The sequence below is a fragment of the Equus caballus genome, chromosome 10 (assembly GCF_041296265.1).
Source record: "Equus caballus isolate H_3958 breed thoroughbred chromosome 10, TB-T2T, whole genome shotgun sequence".
In the NCBI taxonomy this organism is placed as follows: domain Eukaryota; kingdom Metazoa; phylum Chordata; class Mammalia; order Perissodactyla; family Equidae; genus Equus; species Equus caballus.
This window is the reverse complement of record NC_091693.1, coordinates 26,169,736-26,193,394: the sequence shown is the minus strand read 5'-3', so window position 1 is coordinate 26,193,394 and position 23,659 is coordinate 26,169,736. Positions and strand designations below refer to the sequence as shown.

At 43.2% G+C, this 23,659-nt stretch overlaps 3 protein-coding genes across 3 annotated transcripts; all 3 read right to left on the bottom strand.

The window, feature by feature from the left end:
* Window positions 1-2,506: 2,506 nt before the first annotated feature.
* Window positions 2,507-3,445, bottom strand: OR6Z3 (olfactory receptor family 6 subfamily Z member 3). The gene has a single exon (NM_001391720.1). The coding sequence runs from the start codon at window positions 3,443-3,445 to the stop codon at window positions 2,507-2,509; it is 939 nt and encodes a 312-aa protein (NP_001378649.1).
* A 2,015-nt stretch (window positions 3,446-5,460) lies between these two features.
* On the bottom strand, window positions 5,461-14,053 carry OR10AM8 (olfactory receptor family 10 subfamily AM member 8). The gene is made up of 2 exons (XM_003362303.3): window positions 12,847-14,053; window positions 5,461-8,265 (listed from the first exon to the last, which is right to left on the bottom strand). The coding sequence occupies exon 1, from the start codon at window positions 13,896-13,898 to the stop codon at window positions 12,915-12,917; it is 984 nt and encodes a 327-aa protein (XP_003362351.1). The 5' UTR covers window positions 13,899-14,053; the 3' UTR covers window positions 5,461-8,265; window positions 12,847-12,914.
* Window positions 14,054-20,424: 6,371 nt separating this feature from the next.
* OR2BD2 (olfactory receptor family 2 subfamily BD member 2) lies at window positions 20,425-21,390 on the bottom strand. Its single transcript, XM_003362302.3, has one exon. It carries the CDS (start codon window positions 21,388-21,390, stop codon window positions 20,425-20,427), a length of 966 nt encoding a protein of 321 aa, XP_003362350.1.
* Window positions 21,391-23,659: the final 2,269 nt, after the last annotated feature.

The following is a 23,659-nucleotide window of genomic DNA, read 5'->3' as shown; positions in this document are numbered from 1 at the left end:
GATGTGGGGGAAAGATATTCTCTAAAACTGCTCTGGAATGCAGACTGAGGCAGCATTTTTGGAAAATAATTTGCCAATATTGATTAATTTTAAATTCATGTACACTTGACACAGAAATTACCATTTTACCTTCATGCTACAGACGTTGAGTTAGTCCTTAATGTTCTTCACCGATTTTCAGCAAGACTGATGAAGTCTGTGCTCTGCACCCCTCCTGCTCTGATCTGTATTTTCACCCTGTGTGAATGAGAGCCACAGAAGAATAGAAGAAGCACTGCCTTGTGCATAGGAACCGGGGCAATAATGTAAAACTCTGTGAAGAAGGAAACCGGAAGCTGGGCCTTGAGGGTATCTGCATTCAAAGGGAGGACAAGGAAGATCATGGCATTCCTGGCAGATGGAACAGCATGTGCAAAGGTATCCAGACGTATATGTCTAGGTAATGTTGGGTCTAGTGTGGCCGAAACTAAAGCACTGTTTGGGATCTTGAATTCCTAGTCAAGTAAGTTCAGCTCTATCTTATTGACAAAAGACAGAGACTAAGGTGATTTTTTAATATTGAAAAACACAGTTTTATTCCAGAAGCAATACATGCTTACCACAAACAAAATACAACAAAGTGAAAATAAAAGCAAAGCCTCCCAGGGTCTTCCACACAATGGCAATCACCATTAACATGTTATAGTATTTATTGCCAAATTCTTTCCTATATGCATATATACACACATGCACTTAAAAAATTAAAATGTAATTACACTGTACACGTCATTTTATAACATGAATTTTCCACATCACAATATATAATTGACAACATTCATGGCAGTAAATAAACTGGTGAATGTTATTTTTCATGACACCATTCCCTTGGGTGGCTATGCTGCAGTTTATTTTGACTACTCCTCCTTAGATTGTTGAATAGAGGTTTCTCCCAATAGTTCTCCATTAAAAGCACAAAATCGCTATGAACATTCTCACAATTACATTGCTGCAAGCATCCTAAGTTATTTTCTTGCAAAAATGTTTTAAAATGGTATGCTGTCAAAGGCCATGCACATTCAGGTTTTTTATGCATTTTGCCAAATTGCCCTCCAGAAACATTGTACCAATTTCAGTTAATAACTTTTATTATTACTGAAATTTGCAAAAAAAAATGTTTTCACACTCCTTGAATTTTTGGGTGTGCATCCTCAAAAAATATCTATGCAAGCATATGTAGACATGTCTTGAATTTTTGTCTTTAAATTTTTAATATTTAAACATTTATTTAAAATTTTTCCTTTTCACTTACAAATATATCAGGCTTCTGTGTCAATATAGAGAAATAGAATCAATTCTTTTTTTTAAATTGCTTCATAAGATTTCACAATGTGAAGGTACCATAACTTATTCAGTTGTTATCTTATTGATGAATATTCACTCTTCCAGTTTAGGCCAATTAAAACAATGCTGCAATAAATATCCTTGAACATGTATTTTTATAAATCAGTGCTTTAATTTTTCTATGAAATATTGCAAAAGCGGAGATGCTGGGTCAAAGTGTAGGCAATAGATGATGGATGATACCAGGTTTCTCTGCAAGAAGGTCCTAAAAATTTATGCCACCACCCACAGTATTTGAGCGAGAGTGCCCACTTTCCCAAAGACAACTCAGCTCTAGGTGTCAACAACCATTTGAATTTTTCCCAGTCTGATACAGTGATGGTATAACTTATTGTAATTAACATTTTTCCTTGAGTATCAAGGATATTTCTTAGATATGTTGGTCACTTGCATTATCTCATCTATAAATTGCTATCCATAACTGCTCTCCTTACCTTGACATACATGTATTTTAAAAGCAGGGCATTGAATGCTTTAAGAAATAATCTGACAGTTCTTTAAAAAGTCAAATACAGAGTTACCATATGACCTAGCAATCCCACTCCTAGGCAAACACCCAAGACAAATGAAAATATACATCCACACAAAAAGTTGTACATAAATGTTTGCAGCAGCATTATTCTTAACAGCTAAAAAGTTGAAACAACTCAGATATCCATAAATTGATGAATAGGTAACCAATACCTGGTATATCCATACAATGGATTATTATTCAGCCATAAAAAAGAGTGAAGTACTGATACAATTTTCAACACATATGAACCTCAAAAATATTATATGAAGTGAAAGAAGCCACACAAAATGCCACATATTATATGATTCCATTTGTGTGAAATGTCCAAAACAGAAAAAATCTGTGGAGACAGAAAGAAAATTAATGGTTTCTTAGGGTGAGGGGTGGAGGATTGGGAGTGACTTCTAATGTGTACAGGTTTCTTTTGGTGGTGATGAAAACATTCTGGAATTAGATATTGGTGATGGTTGCACAACTTTGTGAATATACTAAAAACCACTGAATTGTACATTTTTAAAGGGTGAAATGTATGATATGTGAATTGTATCTCAATAAAAATGTAAAGTATTGATAGCTTGAGATCTCCCCCATGCCCTGGTCAGCTGGTCAGCTTCAGGATGAGTGTATGGTTCTATGGAAAACTGCCTGGACCTCCTTGTTCCGCAGGCAGTAGATGACAGGATTGCACATAGGTGTGACCACCGTGTAGATGACAGACAATACCTTGTTGAGATCCATGGCCTCTATGCGGTTGGGACGAGCATAGATGAAGATAGTGGCTGAGTAGAAGATGCCCACCACTATGAGGTGGGAGGCACAGGTAGAGAAGGCTTTGCAACGGGCAGCAGCTGATGGCATGTGGAGCACAGCCCTAACAATGGCCACATAGGAGGCTATGGCTATGATGAGGGAACCCCAGAGGATGACAATGGCAGAAATGAAGTCCACCAGCTCTGTCAGGGCCACGTGCGTGCAGGACAAGTTAAGCAGAGGGGAGACATCACAGAAGAAGTGATTGAGGACATTGGGGCCACAGTAGGACAGGCTGGCAATACATGCTGTTTTGATCACTGAGACCAGCAGCCCACCAAACCATGAAGTCATGGCCAAGCCCAGGAAAACCTGGGGCCTCATGAGCAACGGGTAGTGGAGTGGGTGACAGATGGCCACATAGCGGTCATAGGCCATGGAGGCCAGGAGGGTGCACTCCGTACAGATGAGAGAGATGAAGAAGAAGAGTTGGGTCATGCAGGTTGTGAAGGGCACATGGCAGGGTCCAGTCCACAGCCCCACCAGCAGGCTGGGCATGGTCACTGACACGTAGCACATCTCCAGGCAGCTCAGGTTGCCCAGGAAGAAGTACATGGGCTTGTGGAGCTCCCTGTGGCTGCAGATGAGGTAGATGATGAGTGTGTTCTCCAACAGGGTCAGCAGGTAGAGAGTGAGGAAGACAGCAAACAAAACATCTCTTATGCCCAAGCTTGTGGACAAACCCAGCAGGACAAAGTGCTGGACCCTGGTCATATTGCCCAGCTCCAGAGATCTCTCCATCTAAGAACAAAATACATCTACAAAATATTTTGCAAATCTCTCTCTACATCTTGCCTTGCCCTAGATCCAAGCCATTATCTCACCTGAGTAAATGAAATAATTTCTTTTCTGGTTTCTCTGCTTCTATCCTTGTCCTCTATGGTCCATCCTTCTTCAGGTACCAGCTAGTGGGGTCCTTCAAAATCGTATATCATATAGGGTCACTCCTCTGCTTAAAACTCTTGACAGATTCCCCATTGTTCTTAGAATAAACATCATGTTGCTTATCATTGTCTTCAATAAGTTTTCAATGTATTGTCCTCGTATCAGCCTTCCTTGAAAATCCTCTGTCAAACCCTATGCCATTATTTTCTATTCCTGTATCCAACTACTTCCTTTCAGGGTGATTATAATCATTTTAAATTTCCTGTGTGTTTGTTCGGTTATTCAATGTCTCTCCAACTGGATTGTAAGCCTCCTGAGGGAAGGGATGAGATCTGTCTCACTCTGAAATCTATCCCCAATGCCTAGCAAAGGAGTACATTGCCTGCTACATTATAGATGCTCAATATGTGTTTATTCAAGGAATAGTGGATCAAAGATGAATTTCTAGGCATCACATTTCTCAGTAGGTGAAGCAACAAATGATAGGGGATGTTGTCTGGGAGCATTGGGACTCTTCCTTGGTGACCTTCTCTTCAATCTCTGATGGTCATTGATTTTGAAGAGAGTCAGTGATATGTGGTTGGAAGAACAGTCACCTTGGGATCAGAAATACTGCCTTATCTACTTATTACAACCTTTAGTACATTTTTTGATTTATGCAAGCCCTTAGGTTTTTTCTCTGTGAAATGAGGAGAATGATATTGACCCCCATGAGATGTTGTGGAGATTATGTAAGAAAATGAAAAGGAAAGTTGTATACAAACGAGTTATTAATTTTGACAACATTGGATCTGTCTCTTTTTAGATTGCATTTTACAAAAAAACAACTCTATATGGACTTCAGCGGTTCTTCTAGGTATCTTGGAGTAGAGAATAATCCTTATCTCTCTATTATGAGATTCTTCTATTGATTTGATCACATTTACTGATAAAAGTTACCACCATTTATTAGAGAAGAGAGTCAGCTATGGTAATTTTCTAGAAAAACAAGTGGAACTTTGATTCCTGATTCCTTTTGGAGAGAACTCTATCTCCCCCCCTCACCCAGAAAAAAATCTCTTGTTATAAAGACAAAGATAACATTTATTACTTATACTTATATCCAGACTGGGTCCTTTTAACAAAAGATTTCATTCATTTTTCAATACCATGCAAAGTAGTTCTCATTTCACTTATTGTTAAAGACCAAGAAACTGTGGTTCCCAGAGGCTACAACTACAAAGTGAGAACCCTGGGATTTTTCAAATCAGTTCTGTCTGATTTTGCTACCCATCAATGTCTTGCATGAGATTGCATTGTTTATGAAACATGCCCTCGGCCTCTTTAAGACCTATCTTAAGTCTCATCACTTTCACAAAACCTTCCTGAGGACAGACGAAGCTATGTCTATCGCAACTGCACAGGACAGATGAGGCTGACTCTAATCCTAGTCTTATGCCTTTTACAAGGATCTTCTTTGCAATAAAACAGACATATCTTTGAGTCCTTGACATGCCGCTTTCTCCCTAAGAGGGCTTTGAGCAAGTCAACTTCCCTCCATCCTGGTTGGCTCATAAATAAATTCTGGGATCCTCAGTGCCATAGTGAAGACTGGACTGGCAATAACAATAATTCTCACTTATCAGCATTTCCCAAATGCCAAATATTGCATCAGGTGATTTTTATTCATATTATATCCACATCACAACACTGAGAAGTGAGAATCAATGTTCCCATTTTACAGATGTAGTAACTAATGATCAAAGAGTCAAATAGTTTCCACAAGGCCTCTCAATCTATAGTAGAATACAGATTCAAACTTCCCAGGTGTGGCTGACTGCATAACTCATTATTTTCTCCTTTATCTCTTGGGGTTTGGGGTGAAATTTTCATTTTATTTTTTTGAAACATGTTGACCAAAGAGGAAAAGAAAATTATTCTTCCACTCTAGGAAGGAAATGTTAGGGCTGGAAAAGCCATTTGAAGGCACTCAGTTTGACATCTCCATTTTCTATAGGAGGAAACCAAAAATACCTACACAGAGGCAAGGGTTGTGGCTGGTGTTATGATTACATAATTAAAACGGATGAGTTTCCCAAAATACCAGATGCGAAATGCCTGAAGCTATAAAAGCTTAAGATCCTGGACAAAGAAGCTGTAAATAAGATTCTACTTCATCACGCCAAAGACCCTGTGGAGTAATCTTTCTTAGCCCCACTTTGCCAATGAAGAATCAGAGCCTTAGAAAGTAGAAGGCATTGCTCAAGGTCTCTCAGTAGATTATGGAGTTGGTACTCAATTTAGTTTGGTTTAGAGATGAAGGTCTGCCTTCTGGAGCCATATCCACCTGGGTACTTCACTGCTCTGGGTCTCAGTTCCCTGGATTACATATCTAATTTCAGAGAAGATTAAATAAGGCAATGAGATTAGTATGCTTAATGCTCAACCGAAGTCTACTCTCTTCAGTCCAGTAGTGGTTGGAGCTGTCCCCAGTTCTGAAACAAGCACCTCACAGCTGCCCTGAGAGCATTCGTCCCCGCCGCGGGGCAGCTGTCCGTGGTTCTGAATACGACTCTCCAGGCAAGCAGTTTTAGCACCGCGTGGTGAAGCTGCCCTCAGTTCTAAACAATTTCTTAACTCCCCTCTTCTTTTTGAGTTTCCCTCCCCTCGTGGAATTTTCTCTTCTAGGATCCACTTTCTCTCTGACCCTGCTTCTGTTAATAATTCCTCTCTTTGCACCTGCACCAGACTTACCTCTGCTATGAAGTCTCCCATGAGTCAAACCTCACAGACCTTAGACACCAAGAGGTGTTTTTTTGCTTACTCACATAAAAACCAACCAATTTAACTTTAAAGGTCACTTTGGAATTCTTAGGCCCAAAATCAGAGTGCACAGTGACTAGGATCTTTGCTTCATCTCACAAACATTTATCAAGCATCAATAACGTACTATCCACTGTGCTCCGCACAACGGGGATATGGCAATGAACAAGATACGGATCACTCAGAGGAGTTTTCTATCTGATTCTTTCCTATCGGCTAATCTTGGGCAAGTTACTTTACGTTTCTGACCCTCAATAGCTTTTTCTGAAAAAAAAAGAGAGGTGTAATTATCTTCATCTCAAATTATGTAATACCTCCATTATAAAGAAGAGTCAGATAGGCCTGGCTCTGAATATTAGATCTTCCACTTTATAGCTGTGAAGCTTTGGACGGTTACAAGTCCTCAGAACTTCGGTTTCCTTTTATGCAATTTGGGGATGGTTTTAGTACGTATAGGCTTGCCATGTGCCAAGTTTCTCACAAGTGGTAAATAATAAATGCTCACCATTATTATTAAGTAGTATGCCATCAAAATATAGGTACCATTTATCATATATACATTGTTTCACTATCCAGGTTGTAACTACTCTGTGAGTGAAGTATTGTGCTCTGAATTTTGCAGAAGAGGAACTAAAGCTTAGAGAGGTGAAGAAATTTGACTAAGGTCACACAGATAGTTAGTGGCTAATCCAACAGTCAAACCTGTGTCTATCTGACTCTGAAGCCAGTGATCATTCTTCTAGACTTTGCTGCCTCTCTGTGTGAAAGAAGTTGCACATGTTTGAATCTATACAGTGAAGCTATCCTTTGGCCTGACCTCCAAACTGGAGATTTCAGTGCTGGCATATTAATTTAATCCATTCTAACAGAGGAGGCAGCCATGAAAACAGCAAGGCAGGGTAGAGGTTTGATGAAGGAGTTTTACTTCTAGAAGGAAGGACTGGGAAAGCCTCGCTGAGGATCTGATATTTTAACTGAGACTTGAAGGACTGGTAGAATCCTGAAAGCTAGAAAATGGGAAGAGTGATGGGCAACCCAGAAGAAAGAACCATACTAGCAAAGACATAAAGATGTAACCACACTTTGACCAAGTTCAATCAGGTAACTGGGAACTTCAGCCCAGGTATCCAGCTCCCAATCCAGCCACTCCTTTTCAGTCATCCCTGAGAGACATCTTGGTACGGTAGAAAGAATTCAGGCAGTAGAACCACATGGACCTGGACTTTAACTCCAAATGCTCTACTCTTACTTGTATGAAATTGAGTATTTTTACTTACTCTTGCTGACCTTCTGGTTCTCCAACTGTAAAATAGGAATTGTATTTGCAACTACATCATAGGGTTATTGAGAGTATTAATGGAGATAATACAAGGAAAGCACTCAGAAAAGGACTTGGCATCGAGTAGATGTGCTATACTTACCATTTCTTTTCTTCTCATCTTGATATTCCCTTCCCTTTGCCCCCAAGTGAGTTATCCATTCTCCCTACCTGAATAGCTCAAGTGAGATGGATATATCAGAATGTTTACTGTTAGTCTTCTTCCTTCCTTAGGGTCTCTGGTAAGTGACCAGATGGCCTGAGCATCCACTCAGATGGGGACAGAATTTTCAGGAATGGAGCCAGAGGTTCAGTGGTCAGAAGACAAGGATAGCTCCTTGAATTCATGGCAGCCTGGAAGGAGCTGTCCTTGGTACTGAGCTGGAGTTCTCACCAGACCCTTCTCACACCTTTATTCACCTTTACCCGCTGCATCTTCTGAACTGGTGTTGTCTGGGCACTGCCAAGTTCCCTCCGTCCTCACAGCAAGAAGGCAAGCAGAAGAAGCCAGCATAAACCAAAGCTATGGATCTCTGAGACCTCCCTCCTCTAATCTCTGTGGAAATAAAGAACAGATGGGAAAGATTTTTTTTTTTTTTTTAGTCTAAATTGGGCTTGAGGGAAGAGGGCAAAGGCACTCCCAAGTTGGAATTCATCTTTAGGTCATATCAATAAGCATTCATTGATACTCTACCGTTTGCTAGAATGCGTTCTGTGTGCTAGGAACACAAAAGTAAATTAGACATTCCTTCTTCCTCCAAAGTCTGTGGTAAAGGCAGATTTGGAACTAGATGTGGGCTAGAAATTGGGGAAGCAGAGAGAAAGAGACTGTAGTATGGGGACTTCTAGAAGACTTTCAAGAGAATGTGGTAACTGAATTGAAGGTTCAGGAAGCCTTCTAAGATTATCTCCACTCAGCATAAGTCACGAAAGACCCCATACGTATGGCAGACACATATTATGTCTCATGCAAGATTTTTTTAAAAGCACTCTCTACTTTGTCTTCTGTATGAACTAAAATTTTCTTAGTATGATATTCCAGGCCCTACATTATTTGTACCAAAAAAATTTTCTTGCCTCATTTGGTATGATTATGCACTGTCTCTGACTCCTCCCCATGCCTGGAACACTTAGTTCCCTTTCATACTTCTGCATCTTGGCTTTTCCTGATCCTTCTGCCTGGGGTCCCATCCCCTGTCTCCCTTTCTCCTGTAGAAATATTATTCATCCTTTGAGGTTGAATTATTTGGGAAAGCTATCACCGGCTTCCTTTATCACTGATCCCAACCCTCGTTTTTTAATGTATTTTTAATTAGTAAGCATACACAACATAAAATTTACCATTTTAGCCATGTTTATAAGTGTACAGTTCAGTGACATTAAGTATATTCACATTGTTGTACCATCACTGCCATCCATCTCCGGGACTCCTGTCACCTTGCAAAACTGAAACTCTGTACCAACTAAACACTAACTCCTCATTCTTTCCTCCCCTGGAAACCACCATTCTACTTTCTGTCTCTATGAATTTGATGACACTAGGTACCTCATATGAGTGGAATCATACGGTATTTTCCATTTTCAGTCTAGCTTATTTCTTTTAGCATAATGTCCTCAAGGTTCACCAACATTGTGTCATACATCAGAATTCCTTTCCTTTTTAAGGCTGACTAATATTCCATTGTGTGTGTACTCCACATTTTGTTTATCCATTTATCTGTCGATAGACACTTGCTTCCACCTCTTAGCTATTGTGAATAAAACTGCTATGAACATGGGTGTACAATTATCTCTTTGAGACTCTGGTTTCAATTCTTTTGTGGCCCCAACCACCTTTTGTTCAATGCTGCCTGGGGATAGTTAGATGTCTTTAGATCAGGGGTCTTTAGGGCAGGACCCAGACCTAGTTGGAGCTCATGGACATGGGAGTGGCTTCCAACACCTGATGTGTCCTGGTGAGGGGAATTATGGCACCTGTTTCTATGTAAAGAAGCTCAGTTCAGCAAGCTGGGTCAACAAAATGGGTATTCATAAGGTAAATCACAACCAGGTTAGGTAAGCATAAGAAACAAGGCTTTGGAGGGAGGCTCAGGTTAAAATCCTGATAACACCAGATACTAGTTGTGTGAAAATATTTCCCCCATAACTATAATCTTTTGTGTTAAATTTAGTTAATATCTTCATGCTTTAGTAGTTGAGGGCTTGGTGTGGATTTTATACCAATATCGAAAGATTGAAGAGGTGTCAACGTACTTGGAGGAAGTTTACAATTGTTTAAATTTTGAAACAAATATTTGCTTTTTATAAGAAGTTTGAGTCCTATGGAAGTGAATACTCCCTTTCCAATTTCAAGACAGCTATTCATAGGTAATGTGAGAAACAATTGTTATATATCTTTCACACACACACACGTGTGTATGTATGTGTGTGCTTTTTTTTTTTTTTTACAAATGGGATCATGCTATGCATACTCTTACAACTTCTTTGTTTAACCCTATATCATGGTTCATCTTTCTATATCACTATGTAGGTCTCTCTCATAATTTTTAACAGTTATATAGTATTCCATTGTATATTAGGCACCATAATTTATTTTACCAATCCCAATGGTATAAATTTAAGTTTATTCATGTTTTTTACCATTATAGACAATTCTAAAGTGAACGTTCATGTACAAATGTCTCTATGTATTGGTGCAAGTGTAGTTGTAAGTAAATTCCTAGATGTGGCATTTTTGGATCAAAAGAAATATAAAATATCAATGTTGAGAGATATTACCAAGTTGCTCCCTAGAAACTTGTTCTGGTGTACCCTCCTATCAGTAGTGAATGAGAGAAGAGAATATTATTAACGAAGACTTATTAAAGATGCATCAGATAAGGAAATCAGTACCACACCATAAGGTCCTTGAAGACAGGATACGGTCCTATTCATCTTTCATCCAAGGCATGCAGCAGTAGAACTACTACATAAATACTTGCAGAAAGGGAAGAAGGAATAAAGGAAGTTATTCTGGGAGAAATGTGGAATGGAGTGAGCATGACTTTCAGTTTTGCTAAGTGGATTTGAAGGATGAACATCAACTCCAAGCTGTAGCTGTGTCCAGCTGAGAAAAGGCCATGAGTTGGGGCTATTGAAAGGGGCACGGAGGAGGATGAGTCAGGCATGGACCAAATTCAGGACTCAGATAACTGATTTAATATCTTGCCTCTTTCAATTGCAAACAAAAAATCAAACTCAAAATTGATTAAGATAAAAAATTGGAATTTATTGACTCATGAACTGAAAATCCAGGGTAATATGGCACAAAGAAATTCAGATACTGCGACAACGATGTCAGGACTTCGTGTCTTTCTCCATTTTATGAATCTTCTTGCAATTATACGCATTTATTCCTGATGTACCACTTCTAGGTGCTTCTCGGCAAGTCCAGGTCTATATCCCCCAGCCTCAAGTACGACAGAAAGAGAACAAGTCTTGCCCCAGATGGACCAGCACAATTATTGAGACTTATTTTGACTGGACTGACTTGAGTCCTTGCTAATCTCAGAAACAAAAATTGCTCACAGAGGTAAAATACAGTAGTGGCTCCATGGAAGGGCCAATGCCAACTGAAACAGCTAGAGTGCAGAGTAACTGCTCCTTCCTAAAACTAGAGGAGCTATTGGCCAGGAGAAGGGGAAGTGGGTGATGGGCACACATCACTGCAGGTGTCTCCCAGCCCAGCTGTCTTAGGGCATCACATCAGCGCTTGCTGCCCTGTTGACACTCTGGAGGGAGACCCCAGGCCTCTCAAAGATGGGAAGTCCTGAAAAGCATATCTGAATATCATTCATTCTTTATTCATCCTTTCAGCAAACATTTATTGAGTGACTACTATGTGTCAGACATGGTGCCAGGTGGTGAGGAGTAAATAATGAGTAGAATTAGACATGGTCAACTTACAGTTTAGTAGGGAAATGACAGACATTAACCAAGTCATCACACAGACAGACTTAAAATTGTAATTGAGTAGACATTTTTCCAAAGAAGACATACAAATGGGCAACAGGTACATGAAAAGGTGCTCGACATCACTAATCATCAGGGAAATGAAAATCAAACCACAATGAGATATCAACTCACACCTATGAGAATGGCTATCATCAAGCAGACAAGAGATAACTGCTGGAGAAGATGTGGAGAAAAGGGAACCCTGTGCACTGTTGGCGGGAATGTAAATTGGTGCAGCCATTTTGGAAAACAGTATGGAGATTCCTCAAGAAATTAAAAATAGAACTACCATATGATCCAGCAATGCTACTTCATGGTATATACCCAAATTAAATGAAAACAGGATATTTAAGAAATATATGCACTTCTGTGTTTATTGTCTTATTATTCACAATAGCCAAGACACGGAAACAACCTAAGCATGCATCAACAGATGAATGGATAAAGAAGATGTGGTATATAAAGAAGACATGGTATATATACACGATGGAATATTATTCAGCCATGAGAAAGAAGGACACTCTTATACTCAAAAATAATTGCAAAAAATATTGCATGAGACATACTCAAAAATTATTTATTGTTTATCTGAAATTCAAGTTTAACTAAGTGTCTTGCATTTATATTTGCTAAAGCCGGCAACATCACTTCCACAGGAACTGTGCTATTACCATGGTTTTATTTTTTTATTATTTATTTATTTGTTTATTTTTGCTGAAGAAGATTTGCCCTGAGTTAACATCTATTGCCAATCTTCTCTTTTTTTTGCTTGAGGAATATTAGCCCTGAACTGACATCTGTGCCAACCTTCCTCTATTTTGTATGTAGGTCACTGCCACAGCATGGCTGACAAGTGATGTAGGTCCACACCCAGGATTTGAACCCGCAAATCCAGGCCTCTGAAGCAGAGTACACCAAAGTTAACCACTATGTCACAGGGCTGGCACCTTACCATGCTTTCAAACATGGATACAGCTCGTGCTCCACTACCAGGAACAGAGCCTTATCATACTCAACAAACTGAATGCACCTGAATGATGGCTGGATTCAAAACAGTCATTAGGGAAGTGTTGGTGCCATTGCCAAAAGAGGGAATCACATGAGGAGAATCAGAAAGAATTCAGGTTAATGCACATTGAGGTACCTAAAGGCCACTCCAGGTAGGAGAGTCCAGGAAACGGTTGGATGAATGGTTCTGCGATCACAGAGAGGTCATGGAATACGAATTCCTCTTCTTTGAACACATGCGCGCCCCAGGGCAGCCTTCACTTCCTTGTTCCGAAGGCTGTAGACGAGGGGATTGAGCATGGGGGTCACCAGGGTGTAGGAGAGGGACACCACCTGCTTGCTCTCTGGGGAGCAGCTGGCCTTGGGTCGCAAGTGGATGACCCCTGTTGTGCCATAAAACAGAACCACCACAATGAGGTGGGAGGCACATGTGGACAGGGCCTTGTGGCGCCCAGTGGCTGATGGCATCTGGAGGACAGTGGCCAGAATCTTGGTGTAGGACACGGCTATCAGACAGAAGGGAACAATCATAATCAGCACCGTGGCCGCCAACACGTTGGCCTCCAAGACCCTGGTGTCCGCACACACCAAGCTCAGCAGAGGGGCGATGTCACAGAAGAAGTGGCGGATGCCACGTGGTCCACAGAAGGGGAAGTGGAACAGCCAGACTGTGAAGACCAGTGACACGGGGACTCCAGCCAGCCAGCACGTGGCGGCCAGCAGGTGGCAGACTCGTGGGCTCACGATGGCGCCATAGCGCAGGGGCCTGCAGATGGCCACGTAGCGGTCCCAGGCCATGGCGGTCAGGAGGAAGCACTCGGAAGTGACACAGGACAGCACCAGGAGCAGCTGCAGGGCACAGCCCGCAGGTGACACTCCCCGCCCGGGCCGCAACAGGGTCACCAGCAGCTGGGGCACGATGTCCAGCGAGAAGCAGATCTCCACCAGGGCCAAATGGCGCAGGAAGAAGTACATGGGCGCGCGCAGGGCCGGGTCCAGGGCGGTCAGCAGCACGATGAGCGCGTTGCCCAGCAGCGTGAGCAGGAACATGGCCAGGAAGAGCGCAGCCAGCAGCGGCCGCAGCGCCGGCACGTGCGCGAAGCCCAGAAGGAAGAACTCGCGGCCCGAGCTCTGGTTGGCCCAGGGCGGGGCTGCGGGGGCGCCGGGGGAGCCCAGGGCCACCGTCATGGACCCAGGGGGGCCGTGGGGACCGCACCCAGGGAGGCACAGAGCCTGGGGGAGAGGAAGACGTAAGGAGAAGCGTATAGAGGAGAATAGCGCCTGCCTTGCCTCTGTCCCCTACAGCGCACGCGACACCGAGCAGCGGACGGATCTTATTAAACGGCAGATCAGAACATGCCGCACCCAGAACCCTCCTTGCACGCCCAGTGAACGTGGAATGAGAATCAACACCCTTACCAAGGCCCACGAAGCCCTGGCTGGCCTGCCCCTCCCCTCCCTGTGACCTCATCTCCACTGAGCTTCGTCCACAATGGCTTGTCCTGCCTCAGGGCCTTTGCACTGGCCATTCCCTCCCCTTGAGTGGCTCTTTCCCTGGATATTTGTATCACGGTTTCTCTTTTACAAAGGTCCTGTGTGGACTGGCTACCTCTCCGTCCCATCTCCTTCTGATCTTGCTTTCTAATTCCAGCTTCAAAGACTTCATTTCCCAAATATCTGCCATTTCTTTCCCACCTCAGGGCCCTCCGCTTCAGATACTTCTCTCCCGGGTGTTTGCATGACAGTTTTCTTCTCTTCCTACAAATATCAGCTAAGATGCCCCTCCTCCTCAGAGAGTCCCTTCCTAGTGACCTGCCCCCTAATGTGTCCATGCCCTGGTCACTCTCTAGGGCACCGTCTGTCCCTGAAAGCACAGCAGAAGTGGCCTGGTTTATTGCTCACTTGTCTGTCATCTGCCTGCCCCACTCACAGCGTCACATCCCTGAGGGCTTTTCTGCCTGGTTTGCAGCTGTGTTCATGGCACGTGGGACTTCCTGGCACACAGTAGATGTTCAATGAAGTTCAGTCCATTGAATGGTTGAGTCCCTTTTCCAATAGACAGTAAACAAAAATATGCACTTTCTCCCCAAACATTATTTTCTACTCTGTTTGGTTCAAATCTATTCTGTCTCATGTTTTTAAATGTCAGTTTTGACCATCTAAATCAGTAGTTCTCAACTGGGGATGATTTGGTCCTCCAAGGGACATTTGGCAGTGTGTGGTGACATTTTGGGTTCTTACAACTGGGGTGCTGCTGGCATCTGGTGGGTAGAAGACCGGGATCCTGTTAAACACCCTAGAGTGCACTGGACAACCCCCTCCCCACACCCACACCCCACCCCCTGCCAACACCCAGGAAAATTCTAAGAATCGAGGTTGAGAAATCTTGATATAAATTGATTTCAGGATACACTAATAGGTCATGACCTGCAGTTTGAAAAGAAAAACACCAGGCTGGCAAGAGAGACTTGACCAGTAAATGAGAAAGTGTGATACAGTGATATTAGGAGGCAGGAGAGGGTTTTGAGTGACAGAGAACTTGGGTTTCTTCCAAGCCCTGCCATGTATGAGCTGGGCAAACTCAGGCAGGTGTCATCACCTCTAAACCTGCTTTCTTGTCTGTAAAGTGGTGATAGTAGGATTTCCTTCACTTGGAGGATTGCATGAAAAAACTCTACTAAAGCATTCAGCACTTCATCTAAAAACATGAAAGCAGCCAGACGATCCTTTCATTAAAAAAAAAAATCATATCATGTCATGCTCCTCTTCAGAATTATGGCCAAGATGAGAGATTTGGACATTATTTATTTTATTCTAAGTGCAGTGAGAAGTTTTTCGAAGGTGGCAGAATTATGGCAGATTCACATGGAATATTATGCAACCATCAAAAAGGAATGCAATCCAGATACAAGGAAATGGAAGATATTCAGGAAGTACTATGCAAAAAAATAAAAGCAAGTTGTAGAGTGAGAAGGATGGTATGACATAACTTATGAAAAAATGGCCATCTAGACAGATACTGTGTATTTTTCTTCAGGCTCATATATATGTATATAAATGTAAAGAAGGACACTCACCAAACCAATGATGGAGGTTACCCTACAGGTGAGGACTGCAATTGGACGTAAAAGTCAAGGGGAACGTTAGACTTACCTCTTTTAAATTTTATTAAGAGAATACATTCATCATTTACTGCAAAATTAGACTGACTATCAAGTCTGATTTCATCAACTCTTTATGAAATTGACCAGCAGGATTGGATTCAGAGCCACGTGGAGCGGCAAAAGCCCATGTTCCTTAAATCCACATTCCCCTCTCCACCCTTGCTGGGCCTGCCCATGTTCAAGGACGCACTTATGGAGCAAGTTTTAGTCACAATTTGCTTCACCAGCTTGACTCACTAAACTAAGAACAAGCTGCCCATCAGGGAGCATTGCTGCTTCTCGGTGTGTTTTCTCCCTAAGTTTCCTGACGTCCGAAGAGCACAGATCCTTCCTGTGCCGCAGAGCAGTACTTTCCAAAATGCGGCTTGTGGATCATGATCCACTATGAAATAAATTTAGTAGGATGTGACCGGCATTCTTTTAATGAGTAGACTTGTTTTTTTTAAAATGAGATCATGGTGTATAATAAGGTTGAGAATGTTTCATGAAACTCTCATTTCAGTTATGTCTGTGCTTATCCAGAAAGTAAACTGTCTTTCTTCCTAGTTCTCATTGTCAAAAGAAATTTGAGAAACACCACTATAGAAATTGCTTTTTATTTAAGAAGAAATGCACACCAGGACCTTCTTTTGTTTGAACTGCAAATAAGGCTGAGAAACATTGTTTTACAACATTGCAAAAAGTAACAAAACACTAGCAGGTGGGAAAAATCAACGGCAGCTCATAAACGGTATCAGTGTGTTTATACTGACCCAGGACCCAGCGGTTTATCAAATTCCTGTCTGGGGGCGTTATCTTTCAGATCTCTAGAAAGTTCAAATAACTCTTGGAGGAAGAGAGGGGCAGCGCCATTGGTTCCTCTTCCTGCTGCATATGGACTCTTGATTTTCTTTTTTAAATCAATAATGCCTGACAGTTTTAGCTCAACCTTCACACATTTTTAAAGAAATTCTCTTCCTCTTGTATTGGGTAGAAGACAGGGGCGCTGCTGACATCCTGCAGTGCACAGGATAGCCCCCCAACAACACAGAATGATTCTACCCACAATGCCAGCACAACCGAGGCTGAGAAACCCGTTATAAATTGATTTCAGGATCCACCAGTGGGTCACCTGGACCATTGCTACAGCCTCCCCATCAACCTTCCCAACTCCACTCTCTGTCAGCATTTATTGTATCCACACTCTCCACCTATGAAATCCCTGCCATTTTCTTTGCCCTCTTGGGAATGACACAGATAAATGTTCGGGCTAGCACTTTTGCCCAGGGAGGGAAAGAGAGGGACTCAATATTATACACACCAAGCACTTAGACAGGACGTATTTTGTACCAGGTGTTGTTTCAAGCATGTTGCTAATGCACTGAATCCTCACGGCAGTCCTCGGTACTATCATCCCCATATAACAGTGCTGGGAACCAAGACTTGAAAGGTTAAGTAACTTGCCCGGGATCCCACAGCTCATAGGGGCAACATGTCAGCCAGTGTCCAAACCTTGGCCAAAATAACTAACTGTTGTTTCCTACGAGGTCATCCATGCCCTTGGTCTCATATTCAAGGGCTTCCCTGGTCATGTCAGGGATGACTCGAGCATATGATGCAGAATGACCCAGAACCTTCTGTGCAGCCCCGGACTCACCTAGGATGCTCAACTCTGGACAGGAAAGGAATCATCTGCTTTCAAGTTACTCCCCTAAACAGAGGTTTAATGCAAACAGCACTAATGGTGGAATGCTTGATATGGGAGGATGGAGTTAGAGCTTAACTATCCCACCAAACACCAGGGTGAGAATAGCCCAGAGTGAGAGCTCACATAAGCTGCGCAACCTTGGGCAAGGGGCTTAATCTTGACGAGGTCTCCATTCCTTCATCTGCAAATGGGAGGTAATAATACCTATGGCTCAGGCCTGGTGGGAAGAGAAAGGCCTGGCAAAGAGCAAGCGTCCCCAAAGGTTTCAGAAAGCCCATTTTAAAGCCAACCAGATGGAAACTTAAACTCAAGCTCTGCCATCTACTAGCTGTGTGACTTACTAAGCCTCTCTGAGCCTCTGTATCCTGGCCTAGAAACTGGTGATAATAATGGTGTCTATTCCATATAAGACTGTTGTGAGAATTCATCGAGATCATGTACAAGCCATGTAAGCATTCAACAACTGTTTGCAGTGTTTGTCAAATTCATCACTACCATCTCATCGCTACTCCTACCACCACCAGCTTCATCACCATTACCACCATCATTATCATCACCATCATCATCATCACCATCAAAGAACGATAATGCCATGAAACACTGTTACAGATTAGCATCACTATCTGGAGAGGGACTTTGGCTGTCCCAGCATCACACAGTCAGGCAGAGCCCCAGACCTCTTCCCCTCACAGCCTGGAGCCCTTCTCCTTCAAGAAGGACCCACTTACCTTCTCCTTCTTGGTCTGTCTGGAGCCAAGGACAAAGCTCTGATTACCCCCTTGATCCAGGAGCTCTGGGGCTGGCTGGGATCACAGGAATCAGAGATTTCAATCTTTGGCTCTGGCCACAGGATGAAAGCCTTGAGGACTCGACCCACAGAGAATTCTGCTCATTACCAACTCCGTGCCTTTGTGCCCTATGTGAAGGCAGTGGGAGGTGGGGAGTGTGGAGCCTCTGCTTCCCTAGAGGCTGTGGCCTCCACCACATTCCCTCTTCCTGGGCTTCTCCATCCCACGCTCCTTCTGAACTCCTGCCTCCGGGATATCTCAGATGGACTGGATTCTGTCTGCTCCTGTCATCACATAAGAAACCCGCAATCTTCACCCTGACGTTTGAGGGCCCCTGAAGTTTGCCCCTACCCATCTCCCCATCCTGGCCCCACTTCCCCACACCCCATGCCTGCCGGTATGTCTGGGGAGCTGAAATAAGCTCTATGCTTATGATTTGTGCTCTTTCCTGTATGGCCGCCATGGTTCAATCAATCACAAAGGTAAAAATAGCCTTTTTAAGGGCCTTATTGTAGAAAATTAAAATACTAGCTATTGACGATGGTGGTGGATGTGTGGGCTCCACACTTTTCCCCACGTGCTTGGGCAAGGGGTTTGAACATCATCACCAACAGTTTTCTCTTCCATAAATGGGTCATAAAAATAGTACCTACCTCCTCGTGTTGTGTGTGTGTCTGATGATCAAAATAAATCATGATTCTAAGTGATTAGCACAATGCCTTGTTCTTTCCATGCCATCAGTAAATGCTCACTAGTCATGCCCAACCACAGAGCCTCAGCTCCAGGGCCAGCAATAGTTCTTGTCATATTGTGAGCACTCAATATGTGTTTGTAGAATGAATGAATGAGTAAGCAAATGACTGTTGTCATTTGTTGAATGCCTACTTTATGCCAGATGCCTGTTTAAGTTTTTTATAAAAAGCGAATCAGTTCCGTAAGTCACAAACAGTGTTAAAAATAGAATAGAGCAGAGAATATCGGCATCTCAGGGCATAAGAGTAAGTGAAGTTTCAGATACCTCCATGCCTGTGTCTGTGTCTATACCTACATCTATATCCCTTTTTCTCTACTTACATCCATATCTATATCTATTTCATGTCCATGTTGAATTCAATGTTGATGTATCTGTATGTCTATTTCTATGTCCATGTCAATATCCATCTTAATTTTAGCTTCTACGTTTAAGTGAGATCTTACAGCATTTTTCTTTCTCTGTCTGGCTTATTTCACTTAGCACAATGCCCTCTAAGTCTGTCTATGTTGTTTCAAATGGCTCTAGAACCTGACTGCCTGCACTTGACTATCACTCATCACTTACTAGCCATATGTGTTACCTTGTTTATTTGTGCCTTTGTTTTCTCACCATTAAACGTATAGAATGAGGGTCACAGTGCTAGCAACCTCATAAGGTTATTCTGCAGCTGAACACATAAAGCCCTTATAAAAATGCTTGGCACATACAAACTCTATATGAAGTGTAACCTATAATGTCTGTGTGACAATGGATGTCTTACATTGGATTGGGGGCCCCAAAACCCATAAAATCCATGCCTGACATACCTTATTTATTACACCCTGACAATGATTCTATTGGGTCAGTCTTTTGTCCTTTATCAGGGGTCAGCAAACTATGGCCTTCTGCCTGTTGGCCATGGCCCTCAATCTAGAAACAGTTTTCATGTTACTAAATGGTCAAAGAGAAAATCAAGAGAAGAATATTTTTTGACAATGAGCATTATATAAAATTCAAATTTCAGTGTTCATAAATAAAGGGATTTTTTGGAACACAGCCACACTCATTCATTCATGTATCATCTATGGCTGCTCCCAGGCCATAATGGTGTAGCTGAGCAGTTGCGACAGAGAGCATATAGCTGGAAAAACTGAAAATAGTTACTATCTGATCCTTTATAGGAAATGCTGGTGGGCCCCTGACCTATGCACAGAAATTCATAGAAACAGAATGCACCAAAAGGCGCTCAGCGATTCAGAGAGCTAAAGGAATGTGTATAAGATGACAAAGCTACGCGTCAGAGCTGGGAGGAGCTTCAAGCTCTGTTTCCGGTTCCTCCAGGTCAGCGAAGCACAGCGCGCGACCCCCGGAGCCGGGCAAGGGCATAGCGGGCTGCCGCATGCACCTCGCGGTTTCGAAGACTGTAGATGAGCGGGTTCAGGACTGGCGTGATGACAAGATAGAAAACAGCCACCAGCTTGTGGCGCTTGGCTGGGAGAGCGCTGGATCCCCGGGGGCGCAGGTACATGGCGGTCACCGTGCCGTAGAAGAGACCCACCACGGCCAGGTGCGAGCTGCAGGTGGACAGTGCCTTGAAGCGGCTATTGGCGGAAGGTAGCTGGCCCACGGCGACCAGAATCAAGGCGTAGGAGGCAAGGATGAAGGCCAAGGGCACCAAGAGGATGGGCGTGCCCAAGCCATAGACCAGCATGTGGTTGGCAGTGGTGTCCGCACACGCCGTCCTCAGCACAGCGGGCAGCTCGCAGAAGAAGTGGTCCACCGGGGGCCTCCCGGGGCAGAAGGGCAGGCGCAGGGCAGCCGCGGCATTGGGCACAGACAACAGAAAGCCCAGCGCCCACGCGGTGGCGGCCAGGGCTGCACAGTGTGGGGGTGTCATAATGGCCGAGTAGCGCAGGGGCTGGCACACGGCCAGGCAGCGGTCCAGCGCCATGGCAGCCAGGAGAATGGCCTCGCAGCTGCCCAGGGAGATCCCCACGTAAAGCTGGGCCCCGCAGCGTGCCGGGGAGAGGGTGGCTCGGCGTGCCACCATGTGCACCAGCGCCTGCGGGAGTGTGGTGCTCACATACGCGGTGTCCAGCAGCGCCAGGTGGGCGAGCAGGCGGTACATGGGCCGGTGCAGCCGCTGGTCTAGCGCGATCAGCCCCAATAGGGCGCCGTTGCCTAGTACTGTGGCCAGATAGGCCGCCAGGAGGGCGGCCCACAGCAAGGGCCGCAGGGGTGGCGGGGTCCACAGCCCCAGCAGCACGAAGTCCGAGGTCCCTGTCTCATTCCAGTTGGCCGCGCCCATCCTGGGGGAGAGAGGCAGCTGCGAGGCTCCACTGCAGCCACTTCTGGGGCTGGGGGTGTTGGCACTGATCTTTTTCCTTTGTCTCTTTGCTTTCTTACCTCCTCTTCCTTCCCTCCCTCTCTCTGTCTCTCTGTTTCTTTTTCTCTCCTTCTCTCTCTCCCTCTCTTCCTCCCTCCTCCCTCCTCCCTTCTCTGTCTCTCTCCCGTCCTCCTCCCTCTTATCTCTCTAGTCCTACCAAACTCTGCGTTCTCTTTCCCTTTCTTTTTGCAATATGTTTTTCCTCTTACACTCCCTTCCTCTGTCTCAACTTTGTCTTTGCGCAGTGCCAGCCAGGTTACTCCCAACCTTTCCAAACCCGACTTTTGTCTCTCTTAAGATAGCAATCAGTGTATGCTGGTGGGAATGCAAACTGGTACAGCCACTACGGAAAACAGTACGGATATTTCTCAAAATGTTAAAAATAGAAATACCATATGATCCAGCTATCCCACTTCTGGGTATTTATCCAAAGAATAGGAAAACACTAATTTTAAAAGGTACATGCACCACTGTGTTCATTCCAGCATTATTCACAATAGCCAAGACCTGGAAGCAAGCCAAGTGTCTATCAACGGATGAATGGATAAGGAAGATGTGGTATATATATACAACGGAATGCTACTCAGGCATAAAAAAAGATTAAATTGTGCCATTTGCAACAACGTGGATGGACCTTGAGGATATTATGCTAAGTGAAATAAGAGAAATACCACATGATTTCACTCACATGAGGAAGATAAACAAACAGATAGATACAGAGAACAGATTAGTGGTTACCAGAAGGGAAGGAGATGGGGAGAGTGTGAAAGGGGTAAAGGGGCACATGTGTATGGTGGTGTATGAAAGCTAGGCTTTCTGTGAACACAATGCAGTCTATAGAGAAATTGATACATAATAACGCACACTTGAAATTTACACAATGTTATAAACCAATGCGACCTCAATAAAATAATTTTTAAAATAAAAAATAAATAAAGTAATGATCATAAAATCCATGTCACAGGGTTGGGAAGGTTGCATGAATGGATACACCTAGCACAGTGCCTCACTCACAATATTGTGTTTTTATTCCTCTCCTCTCTCTTCTTTCTCCATCTGTCTTCCCACACCCTTCATCCTTCTCTGGTCTTCCTGTCATTTCTTATGCTCCTGGTTCCCTCTTTCCTCTGCCTCTTACCTCATATTTCTCTGTATCTACATCTTGCTTTCTGTTTCACAATGATAATACCAGCAGCTGCCATTGTTTGAACACTGTGGGTGGGCCACACATTCCACTAAGCACTGTGTATGCACTAACTCACTTATTTGCAAGGAAAGTGGTATTATTATTATTCCCATTTTACACACGAGGAAACAAATGCTGAGACACATCTTTTGTTAGTGTCAACCAGAGGAAAAGACAAACAAAAAACCAAGTCTTGCCAGACTGCTGAGGCCAGGCTTTTAACCATCACATCCAGCTCTATTCTTTTCTCCTCTCTCTGTCTTTTGAATCCACATTCGTCTCATTTTCTTCTCTTGTCTTGTTGCATTGGCTGAGAACTTGAGGACAGTGTTGAATGGTGGCCATGACAGCAGAGATTCTTGCCTTCTCCTGACCTTTATAAGGATTCAACTAATGTTTACTTGTGTCTTTTCTTTACATCCTGTATCAAATTAAGGAAAGTTACCCCTTCTTCTAATCTACTAAGATATTTGTTTATTTGGATCATAAGGAAATGCTGTATTATATCTAATACTTTTCTGACATTTATTGCTTTTCATTATCATACATTATTCTTCATCCTGTTAACGTGAATTAGAGTCGTGCACCACATAACGACATTTTGGTCAACAACAGACCACATATACGATGGTGGCCCCATAAGATTAGTACCATAGAGCATAGGTGTGTAGCAGGCTATACTGTCTAGGTTTGTGTAAGTATACTCTACAATGTTCACACAGTGATAAAATTGCCTAACAATGCATTTCTCAGAATGTATTCCTGTCATTCAGTGACACATGGCTGTACACTGATATACATTCGAACAGTTATATCCAACAGTTTTTGAGCACCAATTATGTCCTAGGAAGTGATTCAAGAGCTTTTACATGGATTAATACATTTAATCCTCATAAATACCCTATGAGGTAAGTTTTCTTCTTAATATTGCTATGTTATTATTATTTTCCTGTTATTACCATCTTATAAATGAGAAAACTGAGGTATAGAGAGGTGAACTAATTT

What these genes read in the sequence shown, in the direction of transcription:
- OR6Z3 (NM_001391720.1), bottom strand. Translation starts at nt 3,445, where the DNA reads ATGGAGAGATCTCTGGAGCTGGGCAATATGACCAGGGTCCAGCACTTT.
- OR2BD2 (XM_003362302.3), bottom strand. Translation starts at nt 21,390, where the DNA reads ATGGGCGCGGCCAACTGGAATGAGACAGGGACCTCGGACTTCGTGCTG.
- OR10AM8 (XM_003362303.3), bottom strand. Translation starts at nt 13,898, where the DNA reads ATGACGGTGGCCCTGGGCTCCCCCGGCGCCCCCGCAGCCCCGCCCTGG.